Consider the following 16,118-nt stretch of genomic DNA (forward strand, 5'->3'; position numbering starts at 1 on the left):
TTCTCCTGCGTTGATCTCCTGTTGTGACCCCGGATCTGACCCTGACATTGCTCCTGTTCTGCCAACCTTGACCTTCTGCTCCGTTCCCGACTCTGCACCTCTGCCCCCTGCCCAGAACTTCTGCTTGCTCCTGACCACGAGACTGCCTGCTGAATTCGTGGTGGACCAACCTGGTGGCAGCACGCCACCGCAAGACCCTCCCGCTTTGCGGCGGGCTCTGGTGAAGACCGGGTGCCACTTAGATTCCGGTCCCAGGTGCCATCTCCCGCAGTGGTCCACTGACCCTAATGGTGGCTAAAGTACCATGGTATTACGACAAAGTCTCTGCTCGCTATACGGTCTGGCAATGATTTTGCCTCTACAGTAACACACTAGTTGATCCTTGCAGGGAGATCGCTTTATAGTTGCTCTCCCTTTGCACATTAGGTTTGTACTGATCCTGCCTGGAACTGTTTAGGTCCTATTCTTTTTTCTTCTCTCTTTTTCTCTGTAAATTTAGTTTGTTTTTGGATTTCTTCTATTCAATCTCCTTATCTTTCTATCTTGTATGAGTGAAGATGAGATCTGATAGAAGTGATAATCTCGTGGTCCTTCCTGTCCCCCGTGTGTTACTGCAGTAATAAGAAGCATCACGGCTTTGGTACTAAACGCGGCTCTTGTCTTCTTCCTTCTATCCACAATATTTCTCCTCCTTGGATCCCGCTCACCAATGACCTCAGGGAAATTGTATAAAAAAAATTAAATTAGCTGTGAAGAATTTGCCACCTTTTTAAAAACAGTTTTTATTAAACGTTTCCAGGAGAATGAAATATACAGCAACAAACCTGTAATTTAACCCCTTAAGGACGCTGTTTTTTTTCCGCTCATTTCTCGCACTCCATCTTCATAAATCCATAACTTTTCCCTGTCTCCGTGTGCAGACCTGTGTGAGGGCTTATTTTGCGCGTAACAAATTTTACTTTCCCGTAATGTTATTTATTTTAACATGCCGTGTACTGCGAAGCTGAAAAAAAATTCCAAATGTGGAAAAAAATTTTTTTAAAATGCACGTCACGTGCTTGTGGGCTCAGTTTTTACGACTTTGACTGTGCACTCCAAATAACACCTCAGCTTTATTCTGTGGTTCGGTGCGATCGCGGTGACTCCAGATTTATAGGTTTTATTGCATTTTAATACAATTTCAAAAATTAAATGAATGTGTACATCTTCTGACGCTAATAACTTTTTCATACTTTGGGGTACGGAGCTGGGGGAGGGGTCATTTTTTGTGAAATGAGCCAACGTTTTCATTGCTACCATTTTGAGGTCTGTGCGACATTTTGATCACTTTTTATTCCATTTTTTATGTCATGTAAAATGGTGTAAAAGTCGCATTTCGGACATTTGGACAATACTCCTGTATAATACTTCTGTATTGCAATATATGGCATTTTTGCAGGTCATTCATTACAATGAGCCACTGGCTCATTGTAACGAATCTGCAGAAGCCAGATAGCTTCGGGTCAAACGAAGACCTGAGGCTACCATAGCAACCACGTGCCGCCGTCTTTTAAATGCCACCGGTGGCAACGGAGAGGTTATTAGCGGTGGGGGTTTGCAGCAATATGCAACAACCCCCACCCTTGTATGAAGAGGTCTCAGCCTGTGAGCCCTCTTCATACTTTCCCTGCACCTCTGCGACATAGAGCTATGGCGCAAAGTGTTAAGGGGTTAAGAGCAGTAGGTGCAAGCAGGGAGCGGTAGAGAGTAAATCACGTAAATGTAGATGTCATACAAATAAAGGGAAGAATAGAGGAGTCAGACGGAAGGAGTGATAGGTAAGAAACCAAAAAACTAAATTAACAACAAATCCATTTGCGCTCTTTTAGCATTTTCCATCCCTCGGGTTTTCGTGTGATTTGCTTCTCTGCTGCGCGGCTCGTAGCTTTATGACCTTTGGAGATGCATTTGGCTTCTATCACGTATGAGTTTTATCGTGTTTAAGCAGTTGGGCTTTATCACCAAAGCATTTTCCACAGATAGAACATGAATAGGGCTTCTCTCCCGTGTGAGTTCGCTGATGATCTCGAAGTTTGGTTTTAGTAATAAAACATTTCAAACATTTTGTACATGAGAAAGGCTTCTCTCCCGTGTGACTTCTATGATGTTTAACAAGATCCGATTTATTTGTAAAACTTTTCCCACATTCTGAACAAGAAAATGGCTTCTCTCCGGTGTGAATTCTTAGGTGTACGGTTAGACCATATTTACCTGCAAAGCGTTTCCCACACACCGAACAGCAATAGGGTTTTTCTTCCCTATGAACTTTATTATGTGCCTTAAGACCAATAATCGTTATGAAGCTCTTGCCACATTGCGAGCAGGAGAACGGCCGCTCTACTTTGTGGACTTCTTCGTGTGCAGCGAGCGACGATTTATCCGTAAAGTGTTTTCCACATATTGAGCATAAAAGCAGTTTCTCTGCGTTGTGGCTTCTCTCGTGGGCAGCCAGAATGGTCGGATCAGAGAAGCGTTTCCCACACACGGAGCACGGATGCGGCTTCTCCTTTGCGTGCCGTTTCTTTGCATGGCTCTTCTCGTGTATAACAAGACTTGTCATGTCGGTGAAGCTTCTCCCACACTCTGAACATGAGCAGAGCATCTTTCGTGCGTGGACTTTGCTGTGCTTAACAAGCCCTGATTTATTAACAAACAGCTGTCCACATTCACTGCACTTAAACCCTTCATTTGTGGCGATAATCTGGCTGGAAGAAGGTTCGTATAACGGATTTGTAACCTGAGATCCTGGAGATATAATAAAGGTAATGAGATTTTCTCTGGAAGAGGGCGGCAGGACAACTTCATTTGCTCCTTGTAAAAATATCAGGACGTTTCCCTCAGAATTCTTACTGAAATTATCTGTTAGGATTGAAAGTAAATTTCGTAAGTGGCGATATCTGTCTATATACCTCTCTCTCTCTCTATATATATATCTCCTCCAATGTGCTAGTTTTACTATATTATCAATGCCAATGCCAATCCCTGAGGATGAAACCCGAGGACAGCTGCCAGCAAGGGACACTCCATGAAGCTCGGGAAGTACAAGTGATTGTGGCGATACGAGTTTCCTAAGCTTTGACTTATTAGGTGGATCATATACAATTAGAAATGGCCGTGCATGTGGCCCAGGACATATTGTTGTGTTAGAGCTTTCATCGCTAGAACATTATGTATTTAATTAGCTAGAATACAACATATCCCACACACCAGAATATTATCATAGGATCTGTCCCCTCTTACCGTGTGATGTGCGGGGCCGGGGGTTCTCCATGATGACATCCGGGTACAGATCCTTGTGTCCCTCTAAATATGCCAACTCTTCCATGGAGAAATACACAGCCACATCCTGACACCTTATAGGAACCTGACACACACAATGACACAGTCATCACCCAGACCCCTCCAGTGCCGGATCATTTCCCAGCATCCCCAGCAGTGTCACCTCTCCAGTCAGCAGCGCAGTCATCTTCATGGTCAGTTCTAGGATCCTCTGCTCATGGATCAGGGGGAGAGGGGGAGGCTCTGGGATGGGGGTCCTACATCCCTTGGACTCATGGCTGCTAGAGGCCACACCATCTCCTGAAGTCCTCTTCACTAATGTATACTCCTGTGTATAGAGAAACTCTATGACATTTTTACATACACAATATCCTTCCATAACACATTTCACAGTCTCTAGCACTCCTTTATTTAGAACGGCCTGAGCCAAAGTCATTACGGAGTCTAATAGTGGTTCACAAGATCGTTATCACTATCTATCCCATTGTTTGACTGGTTACATCCACCATGGATGATCGCAAGCAAGAAAGGAGGAAGCTAGGAGGAACAAACCAGTCACTTTCCTGCTGGTCCTCCCACAGCTTTTGTTCTCGATATTCAGCCGTTTACCTGGTCTCTGGCTATTTTCTGAGACTAGACAAGATCCGATCTCTTTTTCTCGTGGACACTAAAGGCCCCCAATGTCTGTTCAATGAAGGGGGCTACATCTCACCCGGTTACTTAGATAGGAAAGATGAAAAGAAATTCACAATGCTTCATTATCAGTAAAAGAAACTGTGTATTGGGATGGATTTGTAGGGAATAGCAGGTAGGTTGGTACTTGCCATTCTCACCCTCTTCAGTCCACGCCTTGCGATTGATCTGGAGAAAAGTCAGGTGTCTGGGATCGCCTCTCATTAGTGAGGTATAAGACGACTTAGCTAAGCAGACCATGATGAAGCCTGGCTGAAGGAATAAGGGTGACTGACGGTGACTGATTCCAATCACATTCTGGGCCAGAACCACAGTTCTGCTATACGCTCCTGCTGGTCGATACATTTTGCTTACTATAGTCTTAGTTTGTAGTGAACTCCTGGTATCTTGGTATCCTATTTTCTCTGTACTCTTGCCTTTTTTCTGTTTATTCTTGCACCCTGTGATTTTGTACTGGGTTTGCTCCCTTGGCTGTGATCTGGCTATGGAGAATATTCTTCTGTTTTTGCATTGTCGTCACCTCTATGTTTTTTACTTTTGTGCAGGGAGGGAATGTCTCATACTTGTCCCTTACTACTATGGTTTGCGAGTATTGATGAGCAATTAAGTTTGTCGAAAGATTGTAAAATCTGGTTCGGAATACAGACGAACGCAAACCTTATTAAAGTCAATGGGAACTCGAATTTTAACATCCAAAAATGGCCTTAAAATGGAAGTCATAAGGTGTAATGGGGTAAGAACAGGGCAGCTGCCACATTTTGAAATTCATTGAATGTGGTATTTGACCATTTCAATTTTATATCCAGTGAATTTGACTTGGACTCTAACTATTGGACTCCCTAACCACTCATACAAGCGCTGCCTGGTTCATCTTAATGGACAAAAGGATGTCCACGTTGGTTGTAGAGGATGGATCATGGCCCATGCTGAACAAGCGCTCTGACAGCACACTAGCCACAGGGCCGGACAGCACCTCAGAAATTGAACGGGAAGGACCCATCTTTAGTATCAAGAGACAAGTGGACAGGTAATCTTCCACCAGGTGAATGACAGTCTGTCTCCTATTGACTATGGTGACTATTCTGGCAACTCAGGTGTCATTGTGCAGGCACTACAGCTGCAGCAGAATCAAGGACAAGCTGTCCTCAGTATCCCTCAGCCACGCTTCAGTGATGTCTCTGAGCTTCTCTGGGAGTTATCCTGCTTGGGGAAACCTCAACCTAATTCTCCTCTTCCAAAACTGTCCCTTAGCTATACAGTGCAGTAACTAACCACTAATCAGCAACCCAACCTGCGTGCCATGTGTGGATCGGCCTGACATTTGTTCCTCCTTTTCTTCCTCCTGTGCCAACATTACATCATCCCTCATGGTCTCAAGAGATTTTTCAAGCAGGCAGAAAATGGGGATGGTAAATCGGATAATGGCATCATATTGGTGGTATAGTGGAAGCAGTGCAGCACTGAACAAATGTCCCTCACGCAGGCCCAGTCATTGGTGAAGTGCTGTTTGCTACTACTTTCCAGGAGCTGGAATTCCACTATTGCCTGCTGCTGCTCACACAACCTTTCCAGCATGACAACGACTAGGTCAATGACTAAGAACGGCTAGCCTGTTTGAAACGCGTTGGCCAAGATTACTTGCTATGGAATTTTAATATTTGCCTGAAATAAAGAAAATAAGTTGTTCCTGACAAGGCTGGATATCGGAATTTTTTAATTGTCTATATGGCCCGAACAGAGGGGCGATCCGTGCCCTACCAGGACACTTTACATTGCTGGAAGGTGAGCTGGTTTTCGATGCCACTATTAACCTGCATGTATACCTGAAATGTTTTGAAACTGATTTTCCCCCAAGCCAATCTGGTCCCGCTTCACTTCTACCAAGCCAGATGCAAAATCAATAAAGGTAAATCTTCCGACTACTACTCAGGCACTGGGAGGGGAGGGGGCGGTTACGATGACCTGGGTCTGGTGGGGCAGTTCCGCAGGAAGTGGCCTCGTTTACAGCAATACAGACACGTGAAATTCTTTGCATCCATAGGCCCCAGTTGCTTTGGTTTTGGTTCAGAGATAGCAGAAGGGAGGAAGATGTTTTAGAAGTAAGAGAAGACAACACAAAGGGATGAACAAGCTCTACTATCACTTTACGTCTGCCCTTTAGCCTATGGTCAATTCGAACTGCAAGAGCTAATTTTTTCCATACAGTTTGTCTAAGTGAAGTGGAATGGGACCTATTGCTTTAGAAGTTGTTTTCCAAATGTGATGCTTCCCCCCTCACACAACGTTTCATGTGACTTCAAATATCACACTTACAAAATGACGTCTGAAGCATTCTGCTCTATCCTGGAAAACTATGCTCAATTAAATGACTGAAACTTACAAATTTCAGCCCTTGGACAGATTTAGGGAAATTCTTTCTCCTTTATTAGATGCTGTAGCAAAGGTTTGTGGTCTACACTTCCGAACACTCCTATCCACATGGACCCACTCTTCTTAATCTCTATGTACAACTACAAGCTATTCTACAGACCTGGTTGGGACTAGACCCCCTCTATCCAAAATACTTTTGCTTAGGATTCTCCTTTCAAACCTGGAAAAGTTTCTGCACTTGAAAACCATCAGACATGAAGTGCGCCATTGGATAAAACCATGGGAACATAATATGGCACAATGACAGCAGTCATGTCTCTTCTAATCGGAGCTATAATTGGTTAAATGATTGGTCAGTAGTAATTGGTCACAGCTCCTCTCTTTCCCTGATGGTACTTTATTTTCTTGTGATGCCTCCTTCCATCGACTACTGCGTTTCTCACTCATAAACTCAAAAAAAGGTTTACCTCCCCACTTAGCAGATGTAGGATCTCCAGGGTGAAGCTGAATATTCTTCTGGTGATCTCGTCCTTGTCCATCCTTGGTGGTCACTCAGGATAAGGAGCGTCTGGAGGAGAAGATGAGGAAACTGGATAAGCTGGAGGGCCCACTACTGTAGGCAGGTGCATGGTGAGAGGAGGGGCCCTCACCCATACAGGGGCCACATCACCTGAGCCTCCACTGCTGGATTTACTATTCCTACTCTCCACCATGCGATTACACCTGTGCGGGAAATGTTCCCCCAGCACATTAATTGTCTGGCGCTGCGACTGAACCAGAACCGAAAGTCTGCAGTGCGGTGCGGACTCCTTAACATTACTACAAGATTCAGAAGTAACAGGTTTGGAAAGAATTACCCATCTAGATGTCACAGGCATGTCAATGGTCTCCAGGCCACCAGCTACAAATGTCTACGAGGGCCAGACCTCACAGGCACCATCTAATATATACCATACTGAAGATCAGCAGAAGATTGGAGAAGTCATCACGTAGGGTTGGAATAATATGCAGGAAAAAAATACTAAATAAAAAAAACCTTCTGTTATATGAACGGTTATCAAGGCCAATTGCTGATATTTACTCCAGGGTGAGCAGGATCACCGGAGTCACTCTTGGTCACTAGGCCAGTAGATGTATCGTCACCCGCCGTCACTCCTTGTGTCTCGTCTACTGAAATGGCTACTTAGGACTATGCAAAAACAATACTTCAAAGCAAACGCTGTCATAATTCATAGATTTTAATTCCTTGTTTATACTTTTTTGATCCAGATTCTTGGATATTTCTTGCATTAACATCTGCACAAGTGTGGTGGACATCATGCACACACGCGGCGTCTTCCCTGCGCTTGCCGTAGGGGCCGAGCTGCGGCTAAGTGATACTGCTCATGAATAGGCAGTGAGGCTTCATTCGGGAGGTCTCTATTCCTGCAGCAGGTGAGAGCCGTATACCCCGGGGCCTGTTCCTAGTCTGGGGCTTAGGTGGGTAGAGCTGAGGTCACACTTACGTCTTCAGATGAGCGGTGGCCCTATTGTCCTCTAAACTCCTGTAAAATAGGACTGTGCAGGGCTAAGGCTCTTTGTTACCCGTTCACAGATGCGAGTAGACATCCAAATAGTAGTTTTTTATATATAATGTATCTTCTTACATGTTAATTTGCTTTACTCAAAAATTTCTTGTTCCTCCTCCTTTAATAATACTCCTTAAAAGTATTTTCTCAGAAAACTGTTATTGCGCCCTCTGGCTGCATCAATGATCATCATGAAGCCGGATATTACTAGACAGAGAGAAGATAACCCCATCCTCTCACCCCGGTGCAGGTGTGGCCACACCCCTCACACAAAAAGGGGCGGGATTAGGGAGATATGCAAAAGATTCTCCATCAGAATCAGGTCCAACCTGCAGAGCTGATCAAGGTCCTCGGTTCTTTTATCCCCTTAGATTTTATTGTTTTGCTTTTATGTGCGTCTCCTTTGTGTAGCGTGGAAGCCTCACACATTCCCTCCTGTGATGGTTTCTCCTCCCGTGATGTCTGGGTGGGAGCAGCAGCTTCTGTACATTTCACTTACCTGATGGATACGGAGTCAGAGGTCCTATAGGTTAGCTATAAAGGGCTGACTGCTCTGTGACTATCGTATGACGCAGCATAAAACTATTTTATTGTAAAAGTAAGTAACACTTTGGTCTTTCTCTTGTCCTTCGGGCAGCAGTGATGGGATCTGGTTATAAAGGGAGGACCACAGCAGATCGCACTGATAGCAGCAGCTTTCCTGTAATGTTCAGCCGAGGTATCAGAAATCCACGTAGCACTAAACAGGTCACAGCAACAGATACAGCAACTCCATCAATTACTGTCCTCTAGGGTAGAACGCACCTTCACATCTAATCCCCCCTCCCTGCTGGAACTATTCAGATTTCAATAAATAGTCCATCAGCTTTTTTCGTGGTTCCATCAAAAGATATTTCCCACTTTCTTGGTGTTTGAGACATGTAAGAAAAGAGTAGACATCTCCCATGGCATCTCCCCGACACCAGTGCTGGCAAACTTGGACTTCCTCCATGGTATGTCCCACTCTGTCTTCAAACTTTAGTATTCTAGGGACCCCCCTCCAGTCCCTCCCCGGTGTATGACATCCTCCCCCCTCCCCGGTGTATGACATCCTCCCCCCTCCCCGGTGTATGACATCCTCCCCCCTCCCCGGTGTATAATATCCTCCCCCCTCCAGCCCCTCCCCGGTGTATAATATCCTCCCCCCTCCCCGTTGTATAATATCCTCCAGTCCCTCCCCGGTGTATAATATCCTCCCCCCTCCCCGTTGTATAATATCCTCCAGTCCCTCCCCGGTGTATAATATCCTCCCCCCTCCAGCCCCTCCCCAGTGTATAATATCCTCCCCCCTCCCTGGTGTATGATATCCTCCCCCCTCCCCGGTGTATAATATCCTCCCCCCCTCCCTGGTGTATAAAATTCCCCCCCCGGTGTATAATATCATCCTCCCCCCTCCCTTTAAGCAGCTGACTACAGAGCTCATGGATGCTCTCTTACTTCCACAAGAGGTGAGGTTAGAATGAGTAAAGCACACACAATGTGGTAACTCCACAAGCCAAGGGCAAGTATGTGGCTGACGGGATGGTGAAGGCAGCTGCACAGATGGAGCCCAGAGACTGTCCTGAAGTCTCAGCGGTGAGTTCTGAGCTAAAAGTTTGATCCACAGGTGTTCCAGTCCCTGGTGGCCCGAGAGTCATCAGAAGTGAAGGAAGTGTGGAGGAAAGCTGGAGCCCAGATGCCGATGGGACCTGGATGCTGGGAGAGAGGGTGTGCCTGCCCGGAGCCCTGCACCCGACAGTAAGTCAAGTAGCCCACGGACACGTACACATCCAAAATGGCCATGCTAGTGCTCATAAACCACCAGTGGTTTCCCCGGGCGTTACTACCCCTGTCACTAGACTAGTGAAAGCCTTTATAGTCTGTGCCCGCCACAACCCGGGTAAGGTGGTAAAGACCCCACGGAAGGTGACACCCAAGCCGCTGTATCCCTTCCAGAGACTGCAGATGGATTTTATCCAGCTACCAAAGTGTGGTACGTAGGAGTACGTGCTTGTGTGCATTGATCTCTTTCCAGGGTGGCCAGAAGCTTCTCTCATGACCAAGGCTACTGCCAGAGCCGCAGCCAAGAAGGTGGTAAGTTTTTTTTTCTGCAGGTTTGGACTTCCAGAGACCAGAGCGCCTTGTTACATCCCGGATGACATCGCCCCCTATGGATCCATTACCCATGCACTTGGAAGGATTGAAGGACTGTCCAGGGAACTCGAGAGAAACTCTGGGGTGGACACTTTGTCCTTCACTTTGTAGTTGGGGGATTGGAAGGGTTTCCTGTAAGTGGGGGTGATATTGGGGATTGTGATTTTGCTCTCGTCACTTATTGCGCACTGTGTGGTCCCCCTCATCAAGTCCACCATGTCCCAGATGGCCGTCCAAGCGGTAAGAACCACGACAGGAGAAGTGCCCGGTGCGGAGGAGGATGCTGCCTGTTGGAGAACCATCCTGTGTACAAACCTGTGAACTATGGGAACACAATGATGTAATTTGAGCGTGCAGGACTGTAACCCCTGAGTGACTGGCCTCCAGGGGGTCTGGTGAAGAGTTAACAAGTCCAGCAGGTAAGGGCTTAGCCTACCTGTGGGTACCTGGAGTTTGAGGAGGTCACTCAGGATGGAATTACAGGCCATGCAAGACTCAAAAGGAGGGAAATGTTAAGGATATCACACTGGTCTTGGACGCCATCATACTGTCAGACAATTTAAAGACTCAACATTCATTTTACATAACTTTGTGTAGTGATAACTAAAGTTTGGGTGGGGTTCATCCATAAGCAAAGCACACAAAGACTTAGCGCTCGCTAGCACCACCTAGGGGAAGGTATCCAGGTGAGCACCGGGGCATTTTGTTTATGTGAAGACAGCCAATGGTTCTACATTCCTTTGTGTGCTACTATCCAATAGTGTTGCATTTCCAGGGTCACACCACCCAATAGTATCGCCCGCTTGTGTACTTGCACGCCCCTTGCAGAGTGTGTTATGACTTTCCATATAAGAGTTTCAGTGCCAGGAGAATAAAGCAGTCTAGAGCTAATCTTCAGAAAGGACAGTGCGTCTTTCCTGTGTTACTCCATTCCAGAGCTGGAAACCAGACTCATATAATTCCAAACTCACCTTTACAACGCGGACGAGGACGGATAAAGCCTCGTGTATCCAAAGACCCTTATGGTCATCTCTGATACCAGTGTATAATATCCTCCCTCTCCAGCCCCTCCCCGGTGTATAATATCCTCCCTCTCCAGCCCCTCCCCGGTGTATAATATCCTCCCTCTCCAGTCCCTCCCCGGTGTATAATATCCTCCTCCTCCAGCCCCTCCCCGGTGTATAATATCCTCCCCCCTCCAGACCCTCCCCGGTGTATAATATCCGCCCTCTCCAGACCCTCCCCGGTGTATAATATCCGCCCTCTCCAGACCCTCCCCGGTGTATAATATCCGCCCTCTCCAGCCCCTCCCCGGTGTATAATATCCTCCCTCTCCAGCCCCTCCCAGGTGTATAATATCCTTCCTCTCCAGCCCCTCCCCGGTGTATAATATCCTTCCTCTCCAGCCCCTCCCCGGTGTATAATATCCTCCCCAGTGTATAATACCCTCCCCTCCAGTCCCTCCCCGGTGTATAATATCCTCCCCCCCTCCAGCCCCTCCCCGGTGTATAATATCCTCCCTCTCCAGCCCCTCCCCGGTGTATAATATCCTCCCTCTCCAGCCCCTCCCCGGTGTATAATACCCTCCCCGGTGTATAATATCCTCCCCCCCTCCAGCCCCTCCCCGGTGTATAATACCCTCCCCGGTGTATAATATCCTCCCCCCCTCCAGTCCCTCCCCGGTGTATAATATCCTCCCCCCCTCCAGCCCCTCCCCGGTGTATAATATCCTCCCCCCCTCCAGCCCCTCCCCGGTGTATAATATCCTCCCCCCCTCCCCGGTGTATAATATCCTTCCCCTCCAGCCCCTCCCCGATGTATAATATCCTCCCCCTCCAGCCCCTCCCCGGTGTATAATATCCTCCCCTCGGTGTATAATATCCTCCTTCTTCAGCCCCTCCCCGGTGCATAATATCCTCCCCTCTCCCCGGTGTATAATATCCTCCCCCCTCCAGCCCCTCCCCGGTGTATAATATCCTCCCCCCTCCAGCCCCTCCCCGGTGTATAATATCCTCCCCCCTCCAGCCCCTCCCCGGTGTATAATATCCTCCCCCCTCCAGCCCCTCCCCGGTGTATAATATCCTCCCCTCTCCCCGGTGTATAATATCCTCCCCTCTCCCCGGTGTATAATATCCTCCCCTCTCCCCGGTGTATAATATCCTCCCCCCTCCAGCCCCTCCCCGGTGTATAATATCCTCCCCCCTCCAGCCCCTCCCCGGTGTATAATATCCTCCCCCCTCCAGCCCCTCCCCGGTGTATAATATCCTCCCCCCTCCAGCCCCTCCCCGGTGTATAATATCCTCCCCCCTCCAGCCCCTCCCCGGTGTATAATATCCTCCCCCCTCCAGCCCCTCCCCGGTGTATAATATCCTCCCCCCTCCAGCCCCTCCCTGGTGTATAATATCCTCCCCCCTCCAGCCCCTCCCTGGTGTATAATATCCTCCCCTCTCCCCGGTGTATAATATCCTCCCCCCTCCAGCCCCTCCCCGGTGTATAATATCCTCCCCCCTCCAGCCCCTCCCCGGTGTATAATATCCTCCCCTCTCCCCGGTGTATAATATCCTCCCCCCTCCAGCCCCTCCCCGGTGTATAATATCCTCCCCCCTCCAGCCCCTCCCCGGTGTATAATATCCTCCCCCTCCAGCCCCTCCCCGGTGTATAATATCCTCCCCCCTCCAGCCCCTCCCCGGTGTATAATATCCTCCCCCCTCCAGCCCCTCCCCGGTGTATAATATCCTCCCCCCTCCAGCCCCTCCCCGGTGTATAATATCCTCTCCCCTCCAGCCCCTCCCCGGTGTATAATATCCTCCCCCCCTCCAGCCCCTCCCCGGTGTATAATATACTCCCCCTCCAGCACTTCCCCGGTGTATAATTTCCTCCCCCCTCCCCGGTGTATAATATCCTCCCCCCTCCAGCCCCTCCCCGGTGTATAATATCCTCCCCCCTCCAGCCCCTCCCCAGTGTATAATATCCTCTCCCCCTCCAGCCCCTCCCCGGTGTATAATATCCTCCCCCCTCCAGCCCCTCCCCGGTGTATAATATCCTCTCCCCCTCCAGCCCCTCCCCGGTGTATAATATCCTCCCCTCCAGCCCCTCCCCGGTGTATAATATCCTCCCCCTCCAGCTCCTCCCCGGTGTATAATATCCTCCCCTCTCCAGCCCCTCCCCGGTGTATAATATCCTCCCCCTCCAGCTCCTCCCCGGAGTATAATATCCTCCCCTCCAGCCCTTCCCGGTGTATAATATCCTTCCCCTCCAGCCCCTCCCCGGTGTATAATATCCTCCCCCTCCAGCCCCTCCCCGGTATATAATATCCTCCCCCTCCAGCCCCTCCCCGGTGTATAATATCCTCCCCTCCAGCCCTTCCCGGTGTATAATATCCTTCCCCTCCAGACCCTCCCCGGTGTATAATATCCTCCCCTCCAGCCCCTCCCTGGTGTATAATATCCTCCCCCTCCAGCCCCTCCCCGGTGTATAATATCCTCCCCTCCAGCCCCTCCCCGGTGTATAATATCCCCTCCCCGGTGTATAATATCCTCCCCTCCCCGGTGTATAATATCCTCCCCCTCCAGCCCCTCCCCGGTGTATAATATCCTCCCCCCTCCCCGGTGTATAATATCCTCCCCCTCCCCGGTGTATAATATCCTCCCCTCCAGCCCCTCCCCAGTGTATAATATCCTCCCCCTCCAGCCCCTCCCCGGTGTATAATATCCTCCAGCCCCTCCCCGGTGTATAATATCCCCCCCCTCCAGCCCCTCCCCGGTGTATAATATCCTCCAGCCCCTCCCCGGTGTATAATATCCCCCCCCTCCAGCCCCTCCCCGGTGTATAATACCCCCTCCCCCGGTGTCTTCTTACCTTATAGCGGGGTCACTGGGGGCAGGTGTGAGTGTGAGTGGCGCCGGCAGCCAGTGCTGTATATGTGTATATATATCCTCTGATAATGGCTGATAACAGAGAGACAACAGCCCCGACCACCCACCAGGACCTGCACTGCAACAGCAGAAGGACCTGTGATGATGTCACCACCATGTGACCAGTACAGGGGGCGGAGCTCAGCAGTGAGAGGAGAGGCTGAAGGACCTGTGATGTTGTCACCACCATGTGACCAGTACAGGGGGCGGAGCTCAGCAGTGAGAGGAGAGGCTGAAGGACCTGTGATGATGTCACCACCATGTGATCAGTAAATGAGGGGCGGAGCTCAGCAGTAACAGGAGAGGCTGAAGGACCTATGTTGATGTCACTCACATGTGACCAGTGCATGGGGGCGGAGCTTAGCAGTGAGCGGGAAGGCCGAAGGACCTGTGATGATGTCACCACCATGTGACCAGCACAGGAGGGGCTGTGTAATTAACCATTGGTGTCCCTGGATAATTCCTTCATCCTATGGAAACCAGCGGCGGCCGCTCCCGGATGTTACACGCGCTGTGATCCGGGTAATCGCCATAGTAACCAGACAACAAGTATAAACTTCTGGAACGGACCCTGACCCCGACCCTGATCCTGACCTTGTCCCTAGAGCCTGCGCCCGGCTCGTACATTGTCCCTAGAGCCTGCGCCCGGCTCGTACATTGTCCCTAGAGCCTGCGCCCGGCTCATACATTGTCCCTAGAGCCTGCGCCCGACTCGTACATTGTCCCTAGAGCCTGCGCCCGACTCGTACATTGTCCCTAGAGCCTGCGCCCGGCTCGTACATTGTCCCTAGAGCCTGCGCCCGACTCGTACATTGTCCCTAGAGCCTGCGCCCGGCTCGTACATTGTCCCTAGAGCCTGCGCCCGACTCGTACATTGTCCCTAGAGCCTGCGCCCGGCTCGTACATTGTCCCTAGAGCCTGCGCCCGGCTCGTACATTGTCCCTAGAGCCTGCGCCCGGCTCGTACATTGTCCCTAGAGCCTGCGCCCGACTCGTACATTGTCCCTAGAGCCTGCGCCCGGCTCGTACATTGTCCCTAGATCCTGCGCCCGGCTCGTACATTGTCCCTAGAGCCTGGGCCCGGCTCGTACATTGTCCCTAGAGCCTGGGCCCGGCTCGTACATTGTCCCTAGAGCCTGCGCCCGACTCGTACATTGTCCCTAGAGCCTGCGCCCGGCTCGTACATTGTCCCTAGATCCTGCGCCCGGCTCGTACATTGTCCCTAGAGCCTGGGCCCGGCTCGTACATTGTCCCCAGAGCCTGCGCCCGGCTCGTACATTGTCCCTAGAGCCTGCGCCCGGCTCGTACATTGTCCCCAGAGCCTGCGCCCGGCTCGTACATTGTCCCTAGAGCCTGCGCCCGGCTCGTACATTGTCCCTAGAGCCTGCGCCCGGCTCGTACATTGTCCCTAGAGCCTGCGCCCGGCTCGTACATTGTCCCTAGAGCCTGCGCCCGGCTCGTACATTGTCCCTAGAGCCTGCGCCCGGCTCGTACATTGTCCCTAGAGCCTGCGCCCGGCTCGTACATTGTCCCTAGAGCCTGCGCCCGACTCGTACATTGTCCCTAGATCCTGCGCCCGACTCGTACATTGTCCCTAGATCCTGCGCCCGACTCGTACATTGTCCCTAGATCCTGCGCCCGACTCGTACATTGTCCCTAGAGCCTGCGCCCGACTCGTACATTGTCCCTAGAGCCTGCGCCCGACTCGTACATTGTCCCTAGAGCCTGCGCCCGACTCGTACATTGTCCCTAGAGCCTGCGCCCGACTCGTACATTGTCCCTAGAGCCTGCGCCCGACTCGTACATTGTCCCTAGAGCCTGCGCCCGACTCGTACATTGTCCCTAAAGCCTGCGCCCGACTCGTACATTGTCCCTAGAGCCTGCGCCCGGCTCGTACATTGTCCCTAGAGCCTGCGCCCGACTCATACATTGTCCCTAGAGCCTGGGCCCGACTCATACATTGTCCCTAGAGCCTGCGATCGGCTCATACATTGTCCCTAGAGCCTGCGCTCGGCTCATACATTGTCCCTAGAGCCTGCGCCCGGCTCGTACATTGTCCCTAGAGCCTGTGCCCGGCTCGTACA

General features: G+C 50.2%; 2 protein-coding genes across 2 annotated transcripts in view; both read right to left on the reverse strand.

Moving 5' to 3' along the window:
• Positions 1-16,118, reverse strand: part of LOC140123034 (uncharacterized) — a 126,740-nt gene that overhangs the window by 53,219 nt on the left and 57,403 nt on the right. The gene's annotated exons all lie outside the window — the stretch shown is intronic.
• Positions 1,566-14,164, reverse strand: LOC140122811 (uncharacterized). The gene is made up of 5 exons (XM_072144037.1): positions 13,980-14,164; positions 6,849-6,949; positions 3,482-3,646; positions 3,280-3,403; positions 1,566-2,898 (listed from the first exon to the last, which is right to left on the reverse strand). Exons 2-5 carry the CDS (start codon positions 6,918-6,920, stop codon positions 1,958-1,960), a joined length of 1,302 nt encoding a protein of 433 aa, XP_072000138.1. The 5' UTR covers positions 6,921-6,949; positions 13,980-14,164; the 3' UTR covers positions 1,566-1,957.

The sequence above is a fragment of the Engystomops pustulosus genome, chromosome 3 (genome assembly GCF_040894005.1).
Source record: "Engystomops pustulosus chromosome 3, aEngPut4.maternal, whole genome shotgun sequence".
Lineage (NCBI taxonomy): Eukaryota > Metazoa > Chordata > Amphibia > Anura > Leptodactylidae > Engystomops > Engystomops pustulosus.